Below are 13,560 nucleotides of genomic sequence, written 5' to 3' on the forward strand. Positions count from 1 at the left end.
CTAAACGCTGCAGCACCACAGGTATGAAAGTGCTGTCTAAACGCTGCAGCACCACAGGTATGAAAGTGCTGTCTAAACGCTGCAGCACCACAGGTATGAAAGTGCTGTCTAAACGCTGCAGCACCACAGGTATGAAAGTGCTGTCTAAACGCTGCAGCACCACAGGTATGAAAGTGCTGTCTAAACGCTGCAGCACCACAGGTATGAAAGTGCTGTCTAAACGCTGCAGCACCACAGGTATGAAAGTGCTGTCTAAACACTGCAGCACCACAGGTATGAAAGTACTGTCTAAACGCTGCAGCACCACAGGTATGAAAGTGCTGTCTAAACACTGCAGCACCACAGGTATGAAAGTACTGTCTAAACGCTGCAGCACCACAGGTATGAAAGTGCTGTCTAAACACTGCAGCACCACAGGTATGAAAGTGCTGTCTAAACACTGCAGCACCACAGGTATGAAAGTGCTGTCTAAACGCTGCAGCACCACAGGTATGAAAGTGCTGTCTAAACGCTGCAGCACCACAGGTATGAAAGTGCTGTCTAAACGCAATGAAACTGTTGAAAAAGGAGACTCTCAGGAGGCCTCAATACCTGCTGATCCACACAGGGACAAATGACCTGCACAGCCTCCGTAGGGACACTGCCGAGGCAGTGAGGAAGATGGCAGTGCAGGCCAGCAGGGAGTTCCCTGACAGCCGTATTGTGGTCTCCACACTGCTGCCTCGGACAGACATCCCTCCTCATGTCATACATGACATTAATATGGAGATCAGAAGAGGATGTGCCACCTTACCCAATGTGCACTTGGCCCTCCACTCAAACATTGGCACCTGGGACCTCTATGATGGACTCCATCTATATAAAGAGAGTGTGAAGATATTTGCAAAGACCCTCAAAGACACGGCTCTGGTGACGCAGCCCCCCCACCCCCTCCTCTACTACAAGTCTCAGAGGCCATGCCAGACCTCCTGCTCCCCATCACCACCCCAGGATCACCCCCCCTGCAATGAGGAGACATGACAGCTCTGCCTGGACCTCCCACTCCCCACGTGCCCACCACCTCACCACTGTGGAGCATAACCAGAGGAGCCTACCCTGCTCCTCCTCAGCCCCTGCTCACAAACCCCTCTTGCAACATCAGCAGCAGAGATATGCAGGAGCACCGGCCCCTTGTCCCCCTAACCACCAACAGCTGCTGGTCCCCCTCCCTACCCACAACAGCTGCTGGTCCCCCTCCCTACCCACAACAGCTGCTGCTGGTCCCCCTCCCTACCCACAACAGCTGCTGGTCCCTCTCCCTACCCACAACAGCTGCTGGTCCCCCTCCCTACCCACAACAGCTGCTGGTCCCCCTCCCTACCCACAACAGCTGCTGGTCCCCCTCCCTACCCACAACAGCTGCTGGTCCCCCTCCCTACCCACAACAGCTGCTGGTCCCCCTCCCTACCCACAACAGCTGCTGCTGGTCCCCCTCCCTACCCACAACAGCTGCTGGTCCCCCTCCCTACCCACAACAGCTGCTGGTCCCCCTCCCTACCCACAAAGACGACCCTAGTATCCATCAGGAGCGTACGGATAGTGTAGTACAGTGGTGTGAGGAAAATGCACTCATTATCAATGCAGGAAAAACAAAAGAAATTATTTTCGGTGCAAAGGAGAGCGAGTATCCTCCTCCAGTCAGTCACCATCCAAAACTTACAAATTGAACAGGTCTCTGCATACAAATATCTCGGCATCCAAATGGACACTGCTCTGTCCTGGAGTGCACATATCGATTACATCTGTAAGAAGGTGCAACAACGTATTTATTTTTTAAGAAGGCTCAGGTCCTTTGGAGCGAACAAAAAGAGTTTGCTGCTTTTCTGTTGTCAATCAATTGTGCAGAGTGTAATGCTGTATGGGAGTAGTGCTTGGTATAGCTGTCTGTCGGTGCAGCTTAAAGCTAGACTGGGCAGGTTAGTCCGTATTTGCTCTAAAATTGTAGGACAAACACTGGAAACAAGCTTTCAGGAAGCCCACAGACGTAGAATCTTGTCTCTAATATCTGACCCAACGCACATTCTTTTGAATGAATTTGAGCTGTTGCCTTCAAATAGAAGATTCAGAGTCCCACGGGCTCTCTTAAACAGACTGAGGAACTCATTTGTGCCCCAGGCTGTCAAACTGTTGAATCAGGCTAGAGGCTCTAGATAGAGACTAAGGAAGCGCTGCAGCCACTTTCCTTATTCGTGTCTTTTGTTATTGTTTTGTTTTGTCTACTATGCACATTGAGGATGGTGTTGGTTGTCATTTTGCACTGTTGTATGTATCAATGAGAAACAAGTGTCTGAGGATGCAAGACAAATTTCGGACTCTGTCTGACAATGAAGTAATATCTTATCTTATCTTATCTTACACTCTGTTTTACAATTAAATCAGGCTAAAAAGTGTTAGATTGAAATAATATATTTTTTTAACACAACATGCAATTCTGGAATATTTTAATAGGCTATTGGACAAAATTAAATTAAATTAAATGTAAACCATAAGAGAAACCCACACAATGATGGGGTCTATAAATACCCCTCGCAAATACAACGTCTTATAGTGAAGTGGGCGCAGTGGCGGTATGCTCCTTAATAATTGGATTGCAATCTGCCAAAAAACGCTGCCTCGCCGTCTTAAATGGTAAATGGCCTGCATTTATATAGCGCTTTTATCCAAAGCGCTTTACAATCAGTAGATAGTCTACATTCACCCATTCATACACCAATGGCGGCAGGCTACCACGCAGGGTGCCTACACACCATCGGGAGCAAGGAGGGTTAGGTGTCTTGCCCAAGGACACAGCGACAGCAGCTGGGAGGGAGCGGGGATCGAACCGCCAACCCTTGCGTCATTGGCCGACCCGCTCTACCTCCTGAGCTAAAGCCGCCCCCGTCTTCTACAACATCTTTTGAGGGGTGGAGATACGCACATTACCTCGACCCCAAGCAAGCAGCAAAAGCTTGCTTTTCACCAGGTAACATCAACATCAGAGATGGACAGGCTTGTTGCCTCCTCCTACATGGTAGAGGAAATGTTGCCAGTTTCAACAGTAGAATCGCCATTTTTCAGAAACATATTGAGCAAAATACAGTTGGCAGGGAAAGGGCAGCCACCATCAGACAGGAAACATTTTGCAACCTACCTTATTACGATGAAGAGATTTGTGCTAACATATGGGCATATGTAATGTAAGGTTTAATGTTGTATTGTTAATAGGGCTGTCAATCGATTAAAATATTTAATCGCGATTAAATATCGCAAAGAAACGGCTCATGTCTTACTCCACGTCCGCCGCTCCTGTGACATCATTAGCCTTGATGATGAAGTCGTCGTCCAGGATGTTGCCCGGGTCGTCGTAGTCGAAGTCTTCGTCCAGTCCGGCTACGATGTCGGGGTCCATGTCCAGCCGCGGCCCTGAGAGGGGAACAGCACCAGAACATCTAAACCTGATGGCAGCCACATTCTGAAAGGTCTGGACTTCAATACCCAGAAATCCTGTGCGGTGACCTCAGTAAAGCAACCGGCCGGGCAGCAAACAGAGGAGACCAGAGAGGAAAAGATTCAATTGTTGAGTGCCGTTTTGTCTGCCCAGGGTTTCCACACATTCTTAGGTCTCTTTCACATATAAGCTGATTTTCATTCATTTGGTCTGGTTCTCTTTCACACAGCAATTTGTCACAAACGCACCAAACTTTCTGAACAATGTCACGTGGTCCAAACAGTCACTCTCTATTGGACAGAATAGAGAAGGGAAATCTCTCCTCTCTTCAGCAGGCTTCTTGCCTGGCTGAGGGCTGACTGAACAACACAAGTGAATCCGCAAAACACAAACCATGGAGCAACTCCACCTGCGATATTGGGATTTCTGGTTTTACTTTGATGTTACTATCAAATAGTTATTTAACAAGAATGTGCCAAATATGAGCAGCAGATGAGGCAGCAAGCTGTTGAACATTTCATTCTGCAGATCAGAGTAGCCTACGTACCGAAGGAGATAAGCAAGCCGGGGCCAGCTGTTGAGAAATGTGATGTTGTTATGATGACGTACGTCACGACGCGGCGCGCAGGTACTGTAGTACACGTGTGTGCACGCCGCAGTGTTTGTTTTGCTCCCTTCTACCGTCTTCTACTCATGATGCTCTGCACGAGTGCATCAGATGCACTGGCGCTCTTGTGTTTAGTCCGTTTTGCTTTCACACAACAAACGAACCGCGCCAGGGTTCACTTGGAAGCGAATCGAGACCCACGTTTTCAAGCGAACCAGAGTTTGTTTGTTTGTTCCACCACAGAGTTCGTTTGCGCTTTCACACCAGCCCAAACGAAGCGCACTATCCGAGGAAACGAACTCTGGCGTGGTTAAAGCGGACTAAACAGCTTATATGTGAAAGCGACCTTAAACATCAAATCCAAAGGACTTTTTAAGGACTTTCCAGCACCAGTTCCCTCAAATGTAAGGACCCAACACAGCAGATCTGTTACAACATGGAGAGTTCTTATGAGAACTAGCAGCTTCACAGCAGCTCACAGATCATTAAATCGAGAGGCTTGAATGCGTGAACACTTGTCAACTGTGCTGTTACACGTTCAGTAAAGAAAAATCAGAATAACTTCCATTTCTATTCTTTTCTATTCTCTGCACAAAATATATAAATCCAAGCACTTTCAATGACCCGTGTCTATTCACGACTATTTTCAAAAACTTCCAAGGCCTTGATTTTTACCCTCTCAAGGACCCGTGGGAAACCTGTCTGCCACTGGTTAGGAAATGTTACTCTTAAGTTTTGATTTGTCGCTTTCTGTGGGCAGAGAAGTGTCCAAACTGACACTAGAATTTAATAGACTACTTGCACAACTCCACTACTTCCTGAAATGAGTAGGGCATCTTGGTTTCCTGTCCTACACTATTGGATGAACTGATTAATGTCAGGTCTGCCTGATCACTGTTGTTGTGACTGCAGCAGGAAACCAAGATGCCCTACTCATTTCAGGAAGTAGTGGAGTTGTGCAAGTGGTCTATTGAAGTCATTTCAGTTAGTGGTGATGGGACGCTCTTCTCTGTTGGAGCGCCACTTTCTGAGTTAGGCTGATAAAACAGGTGTATTTTCACATTACGTTTCATGTAACTTGAGTGTAGCCACATTTGAATAACTGTAGTGTGGTAACTTAATTTACAGCATCTGCTAAAGTATATAAAAAAAAGACAAGATGATGGAAGACACACAATGTGAAATGATCATTTTGTTGATCATGTATCTGGATAAGTTATCTGGATAATGGTCAGAGTGAAAGTGATCTGAACACAATGTGAGCCAGACTAGGTCCAGATGTGGTTAAGAAGATCTGATCACATCCTGATCACAGTGCGTTTACAACTTGCATTAACATGTGTTTTTCCTTATCCACATAGCATCCAGATAAGCTATCCGGATACAGGTCACATTTAAAAAGCAGGTGTAAATGGGGTGCATGAAATCAGTAATACTGTATCAATGTGGATATATTATGTCATTATTAAAGCATGAAATCAGTAATACTGTATCAATGTGGATATATTATGTCATTATTAAAGCATGAAATCAGTAATACTGTATCAATGTGGATATATTATGTCATTATTAAAGCATGCAATCAGTAATACTGTATCAATGTGGATATATTATGTCATTATTAAAGCATGAAATCAGTAATACTGTATCAATGTGGATATATTATGTCATTATTAAAGCATGAAATCAGTAATACTGTATCAATGTGGATATATTATGTCATTATTAAAGCATGAAATCAGTAATACTGTATCAATGTGGATATATTATGTCATTATTAAAGCATGAAATCAGTAATACTGTATCAATGTGGATATATTATGTCATTATTAAAGCATGAAATCAGTAATACTGTATCAATGTGGATATATTATGTCATTATTAAAGCATGAAATCAGTAATACTGTATCAATGTGGATATATTATGTCATTATTAAAGCATGAAATCAGTAATACTGTATCAATGTGGATATATTATGTCATTATTAAAGCTCACATATCACTTGATGGCCTTTAAGAGAATACCTGAGATTGGAGCAGCTTTGTTCAGAAGTCCAACTTCCTCTTCAAACTCCGATGCAAACACTGAAGATGGCAGGTTGATGCTGGACACCTGTTCAGGAAACACAATATGAATTTGTTTTCTTGCAGACTTTCGGTTGTCAAATATCATGAATATATGCCAAGTCCAAGTCTACTAAGTCCAAAATATTTATCAATAAAAGTACTTTTGTGGGCGTCCGGGTAGTGCAGCGGTGGATTCTAGGGATGGGCATTAATAATCGATAATTGATCGTAAAGGAATTATGTCGACCATGTGGAATTTTGATCAAATTATTATTTTTATTTTTTTGCGGGCTAGGTTTAGGTGGAATTCTTTCCTCCTCTCCCCTCTCCATTGCACAGCCGACTAACGTGAGGTGTAGCTTTGCATTAGTCTCTAGTTTTCTGGCTGGGCGGGGTCCTTCGTGCCAAACAACACTGTCTTTAACATGGGGAATTCGCACCAGCATGCGAGGGGGGCCACAAACAAACGCACCCAGCCAGCAGTCTGCAGACCTGATTGAGGCGATTATAAACATGAAACTTTGTACACTTCTTTCCTAATTTTCAACCAAGTGTGAGTAACGTTACACGTGCTCAAGTGAATTCAAGTCGTTAATTTGTTGATAACGTTACGAAGTAGCAGCAGTCAGCATGGCTGGGCATGGACTCAGCTAGCCCTTAGCAGGACGCTAGGCCTCAGGACCAGCCTTGGTTTAAAGCACGGGCTTACAGGGGCCAAGCCCCGGGGCCCAGGACGTGAAGAATAAACAAAACTTCTGCTGTGCGTGCGTGCGTGTGGCAGTGTAGGAATTAAGCCAGGGGCAAAGGCAAGAATGCCCATAAGAAATCTCAGAATGCCGCTAAAAACCATGATCCAGGGGCAAAAATTGCGGAATTGAATCGCGGAGTAACTCACGATACGGTCACGATACTTGGCCCTCGATAACGATATTATCACGATACAGCGATTCTGCGATAATCGATATATTGGAAGAAATTTAACCTACGATACATCACGATATCTGTGTAACTGTAGAGAAAAAAATACCCCAAAAAAGGTAAGAAGCCGGTATTATGTATTTATTAGCAGAATTGACATGAACTCACTCAGAGTTCACTCACTCACGCCATTTTCGATACCACGGAGGAAAAATTACACATTAAGAAGTAGGGATGCACGATATGGATTTTTAGAGCCGATACGATAACCGATAAATATATTCTTCTTGGCCGATAACCGATACGATATAACCGATAATTATTATATAAAAAAAAATATATATATATATATTTTTAGTTTTTAACCTGTATTTTATGCACACCTGGGGTTAAAAAAGGGTTAGGGTAGATGTATGGATGTAGTGAGCATAGTTCTGACCTAACCAAATCTAACTGACATCACTGTGAACGCAAAACGAAGAAAACTTCTGATATAATATGATTGTTTTAATAAAGTGTATCACTCAATTATAGTCAATACAAAAATAAAGGCTTTTATATAACGGAAAGCCAAGCTGCTTAGTCTGCAGATAAAACACAATGACAAAAGGCATAGTAATTTAGACTTGTCATACTGATCTGTTAAAATTTTGCATGGGTTCCAGTTCTCAGTGAGTTGTAGCCTGGGCCCAATGAATGGGGCAGGCACTATAAACCATCTGTGTCGTTTCACTTTTTACTGAAAAATGCTGCCACCAGATTAAAGAAAAGAACCCTATGTTGACTGACTGATGCTTTTTATGTAGCCTAATGTGCGCGCGACTGCGCCTTTGTTTTCATTATTGGCTGTTAGATGGCTCTGTCCAGCACTATGGTCCAGCAGCTAACGCTAACTAGTGCGGTTAGCTTAACGTTAGCGAGTGGTTGCGAGTTAAATACACAATCCCTGGATGTTTCATTTCGGGTAAAGGGGTTTCCATTAGTTTCTATAAGTTTACGCCAGCTCTGTGTATTAAGTGCTTTTGCGGGGCTGTTTGATCACAAGCCACAGACTGTAAATGTCACAAGCATTTTGTCTGCCAAGCGGACGAGTCTGCAGGGTAGGCCGCACGACGAGCTAATGCTAACAAAACTCGCTAACAATAACAACAAACATATCCGCTGCATCATCGCCACTTTGGTTTAACGTAATGCCAGCTTATTGGTTTCCCCTCCTCTCGGAACCTGTGTGGGACATGGATTGCAAATTACAGTAGCTTGATAATTCTGAAACTGCAGCACACTGGCAGCAGCCATGTTTGCGTCGCAGCTGTGATGTCACGAATGTGCGACAACAAAAGCTCCGCTTCCGAGGCAAAAAATAAAGCAGGATTATTATCGGATAATTTATCGGAAAAAGGCCATTATCGGAATAATAAATAATAAAGCAAATGGCCATATTGGCCGATAATTTATCGGTCCGATAATTATCGTGCATCCCTATTAAGAAGTCTTTTTTTATTATTAACTCATTGAGTGCCAGCCACTTTTGGAGAACGGACGCTCCCAGTGCCAGAGTTTTCAGAGCGTTTTCAGTGATTTCTCGAGGCCCACAGAATATTGTGTGATATTACTATGTAAACACCGAACACGGAAAAAGAACAAGGAGACTCTATTGTATCATCAGCAAAAAAAAGTTTATTGATACCATTTTCCGTTCTTTAGTTATGAGCCGGAGAAGATAGGTTGTTTTCAGCGTTTTCAGGCATTTCAAATTATAAGCTGAGATATTCAGCCTTTTGTGAAATGCAGCATTTCAAGCACATTCACTGACTCTAGATAATATTTTCTGATGTAGTGATGTGGTGTAGTTGTGTCCTGCCCTGCGTGCCCCACCCCCCCTCCCCCCCCTCAGCTGAAAACTCCTCCCCACACTAGTAACACACAGCCTCGCACCAAGCGTCTATTTTCGGAATGCTTTTGGTGCGCCGCCTCCCAGGCAGCGCAACATGGAGAAGCCACACGCGGACTGCAGTGAAAGGTTTGGCTTTTCAGTGTCGCGCTGCTGCTTTTCTAGCGGCTAATCATGTGGAGAAACTATGCTGACAGACAGACAGAGGCAGAAGGACTCAGTTGTGTGCGCGGATTGACTGTGTTCGCACGCACCGTCAGTTGCAGCCAGAACAATCTACATGGCTCTGGACTGCAGCATGAGCGGGTTCTCTTTGATCAAGGCTATTTCAGGCTGTGTATTCCTGACATTTCTGTAATCTGGAGAGCACTGTCGCCACCTAAGGGTTCTGTAAAATAGGTTATAGACCTCCAATAGCTACTATAGTTGTACAGGAGCTGCGGAAGGCTTTGATCGACGTCCCACCGTCAAAAAACGCATTGGACGTCGAAGGACGTCCGTGGCACTCTACGTCACTATTTAATTGGACGTCGAAGGACGTCCATGGCACTCAATGAGTTAATAAAACAAGAGAACAATGGCATATATTCACAATATATTTTTAAAGTCGAGCTGAACCCAAAAATGACTTATTTTCTTTTAGTTCAAATACCTGGGTATGCAGTGCACCTATTTAATAATGTATGCAAAATAAATCACAAAACTCTTAATTTATTTAGTTTTTCACACTTTTTCACAAAAGTTCATTTTTCAAGATTTCATTGATAACAGTAATGTACAGTTTGCTGACGTCACCTAGTACTATCAAATTTCTACCCCATTTCAACCAATCATTTCACGACATGCAGCTGTCAATCAAATCTTCATTTCAGGATAATTTTCTCTTCCAAATGAAGGGGAAAATGGCGCCTAGTGCCTGTCATCTGGCAGAGTTTCTAGCCCATAAACTAACTACTAAGTTGAGCAATTATGCAAACTAAATCAAACGGTAATGTCTAAGAATGCAAAGAAATGTAACTGGCTCGTTAAAACACGCATTCCAGGAATATTATTTACATTATAACGATAATGGCGCGCGCCTCCGAGCCTGACCGCCTCCCTGGCTGTCAGGGGTCGTCTCTCGGAGATTCCAGGCGGGCGGGCAGCACCCATGCTTCGGATTGTCCGCTCGTTCCGCACGAAGCCAGTGGCTGCCTGGTACTCTGCGGATCCCACTGGCGTAGCACGACAACACGCTGAATCCCACCCGATTTGGGGGTGGAACACGCCAGGACTGGCCGATGCCAAAGCCAGTCGACAGAATTGTCAAATCAAATCATCGACACCGTATATGGTCCGCCTCTCAATTTGTTTTCAGTCTGAAACGGACTCAGATGCACGTGACGAACGGGTTCACCTCGACTTTAAATTGGCTTAAGTAGTTAGTGCGGGGTGGGGATGTTCCAGCTTTCATGCTTCATGTAGGCTACAATTCCCTCTAAGTCTCCCTCAAGCTGAGCTGCTGCCCCCACTATGCTCAGCTGGAATCAGCAGGATTCAGGAATCCTTTCTATAGTGTACCCACACATTCCAGTTTACACTTCCTCACACCTATGCTAGCCTATATTGTTTTTACTGCTGTATTGTGTTGGTCATGTGTATTAACAAACAGTGGGCTACATTAATGTAACCACTTTGTGGTCAATTGTTAATGTAGGCTAAAACATTCATATTTTTATAGGTTAGCGGCATACAGTACCTGCCAACACCTGATTTACGCGGGAGTCTCCCGATTTTTAACCCTTTCTCCTGCCATGCTCCCAATTGGTAATTTCCCCCACTAATCCCCCGATTTGGAGGATACTGTATGTGTCGTGGTACCTGGCAACCCAACCCAGAGGCAGTGAGTGACACACGGTGCGTAACTGCGTCACTGCACTCGCTCCAGCTCTCGGTGGAGTCAAACACATCCCAAGAAGAAGAGATGCGCTGTCAAACTTCAGTGTGAGACCTTCCTGTTTCTAACCGCTAGCCACATTAGCAAATACCATGCTTTTGCAAGCTATGGTTTGCACGCCGTTTTGCAAGCTATGGTTTGCACGCCGTTTTGCAAGCTATGGTTTGCACGCCGTTTTGCAAGCTATGCGTTTTGCAAGCGATGTCGGGCAATGTAATTTTGCAAGCTATGTATGTTCCCCACCGTAGAACATGCAGTGATGCCAAACGCAAACAAGCCGTGGAAGCACAGAGGGGAACTTCTCCAATATTCCATATTCACTGAAACTCTCAATGTTTGCACTTGATCATTTTTGTGATGTAAATTTTAGATGGTCACTTTTGATCACATCTTTGGTACCACACACACACACACACACACACACACACACACACACACACACACACACAGACACACACGTTGTATGTTTATTTGATTTGATCATGACCTGTATTTATTTTACTGTGAGCTATGAATTTAAGACTAAAACAGTCATTTACTGCACACCCTTGTATTTATTCTATTAATTTGTGGTGTAGGGTTATATGGGTGCGGGGGGGATAAGCCATTCACCAGAGATGGGCACTTGAGACTTGGTGACTTGGACTCGAGTCGAATCGAGTCCCTGTTTTGATGACTTGTGACTTGACTTGACAAAAACATAAATGACTTGAGACTTACTTGGACTTGGAAGTTAAAGACTCGAGACTTGACTTGACTTGAGAGGTGATGACTTGGATGACTTGTTTGTGTTTGTCTGTTTAAATAATGAAATCATAAGGTAACATTTATTGTCCAAGTTTCTCTGTCTGTCCGGTATGCGTCAGTCAGTGCATGGCGAGTGCAAGCTGGAACGGCATTAGGAGGAGACGGAGAGAGGAGCGTGACGGACAGCCAGTCATCCAATCACCACAATCCCATAAGGAGGATCATGACTGAGTCATCCAATGACAAATTGTCATCCAGTCATGCTCCTCCTTATAGCATTGTCGTGATTGGATGACTGGCCGTCAATCAATCCTCTCACTGGATTGCACACAGCTGAAATATTCTTCAAACAGGCAGACGGGACAGGGGCGGAATCTAACAACGTTTGATGTTGTAGTCTGGCTGTGAGTGTTTTACTGTTTAACAGTGATTGAGAGGAAATATGTATTAAATATTTTTGGCCAGCGCAGGCCCGTAGACGATCGGTTCGATCTGCGAGCCAATCTGCCTGCTGCACGCCAGGGTATCTTAAAATATTATGCACAAGCTTGTGCAACACGGTCTCCAACGTTCCCAGTCATCCTTACAACTTGTTCAAGTTGTGAGATGTATATATACGGCCCCGTCTAAAAATGTGCTTTAGACTTAAGGTCTTTGCACACACAGTCCAAATTGTTTGCTGCGTTTTTTTTATCCGTCATCCGGCAAAAAAACGTCACGCACAGATACCTTGCACACTGAGTCCGATGCGTTAATTATCCAATATTCGTTGCGAAGATTCGCAACGAAAAGAAAACTACCCCGATCCTATTGATCCACAACTGGCAGTGTGTCTGTGTGGCTCTCTGTCTCTCTCTCTCCACCCCCTTCCCCACACACACACACACACACACACACACACACACACACACACACACACACACACACACACACACACACACACACACACACACACACACACACACACACACACACACACACACACACACACACACACACACACACACACACACACACACACAGCGTCCCGCATTCGAAGCTGGTCTGCAATCACCCGGCACATTCTGTTTTTTTAATTCCGAATCTCTGTATTCCTGCTTTGTCATAAAATGCTTTGTGCTGCAGGGAGACGAAGTGAATTAACTTCTCAGACACCATTTTTCATTGTGAATAGCAACACTACGGCGGCCCTGGGTGGTCAAACACCTGTCAAAATGATTTCATGGATGCGGAAAAACGCAGAAAATCGAACCTCGTCCGAAAACTTAAATGACGGACGTAATTGTCGGACTCGGTGTGTCAATGATGATTGACACAAATTAGGTTGTTGTTGTTTTTTCCCCCGTGCGTCAATTTCGGACGAAAAAACGGCCTCTGTGTGCAAAGTCTATTAGGGTGTTAATTCATATAGAAATTTTTATTTTTTATTTTGGCCAACATTGAAATATTACAATTAGGGCCGGGACTTTAATCGCCGAAAAATTAACGCGTTAAAAAAATTAACGCATTTTAATCGCACCTTTATTTTTGCACTCGGAACGTTTCTCAGTTGATGAACACGGCTCCCATTCCAGCACATGCCGTGCGTTGCTCACATGTTGCAGAGGAGCATCACTGTTTGCCTTGGTGAGAGCGGGTTTACTGACACGTTGTCAAGGTGTCGCAAGATAGTGGGTCACTTTAAGCACAGCCCTGCCAATACAGAGGAACTACACCAGCAGCAAGAAAAAGAGGCACTGATACAGGATGTTTCCACGAGGTGGAATTCAACGCTGTGTATGATCTCTCGTCTCCTGAAGAACCAAGAGGCTGTGTCTACTCTAGCCAAACAGAAGCACAAGCTAACCATGTTGACTACATCAGAGTGGGACAAACTGCAGAAGCTGTATACCAAAAACCATTAGATTTGAAAAATGTTGCTTCTCGTA

The 13,560-nt window shown here is 44.3% G+C and overlaps 1 protein-coding gene across 1 annotated transcript in view; it reads right to left on the reverse strand.

The window, feature by feature from the left end:
- Positions 1-3,304: 3,304 nt before the first annotated feature.
- The window catches only part of LOC310771505 (protein LTV1 homolog), a gene marked incomplete at its 3' end in the record, with an annotated part of 65,634 nt that continues 55,378 nt past the window's right edge, over positions 3,305-13,560 (reverse strand). The window contains exons 4-5 of the mRNA XM_083664101.1: positions 6,099-6,186; positions 3,305-3,441 (exon numbers count right to left, since the gene is read on the reverse strand). Of these exons, the coding sequence (XP_083520227.1) occupies positions 3,305-3,441; positions 6,099-6,186 (225 nt within the window). The remainder of the gene's footprint in view (positions 3,442-6,098; positions 6,187-13,560) is intronic.

Source organism: Poromitra crassiceps (genome assembly GCF_964638095.1).
Source record: "Poromitra crassiceps genome assembly, contig: HAP1_SCAFFOLD_714, whole genome shotgun sequence".
Taxonomy (NCBI): Eukaryota; Metazoa; Chordata; class Actinopteri; order Beryciformes; family Melamphaidae; genus Poromitra; species Poromitra crassiceps.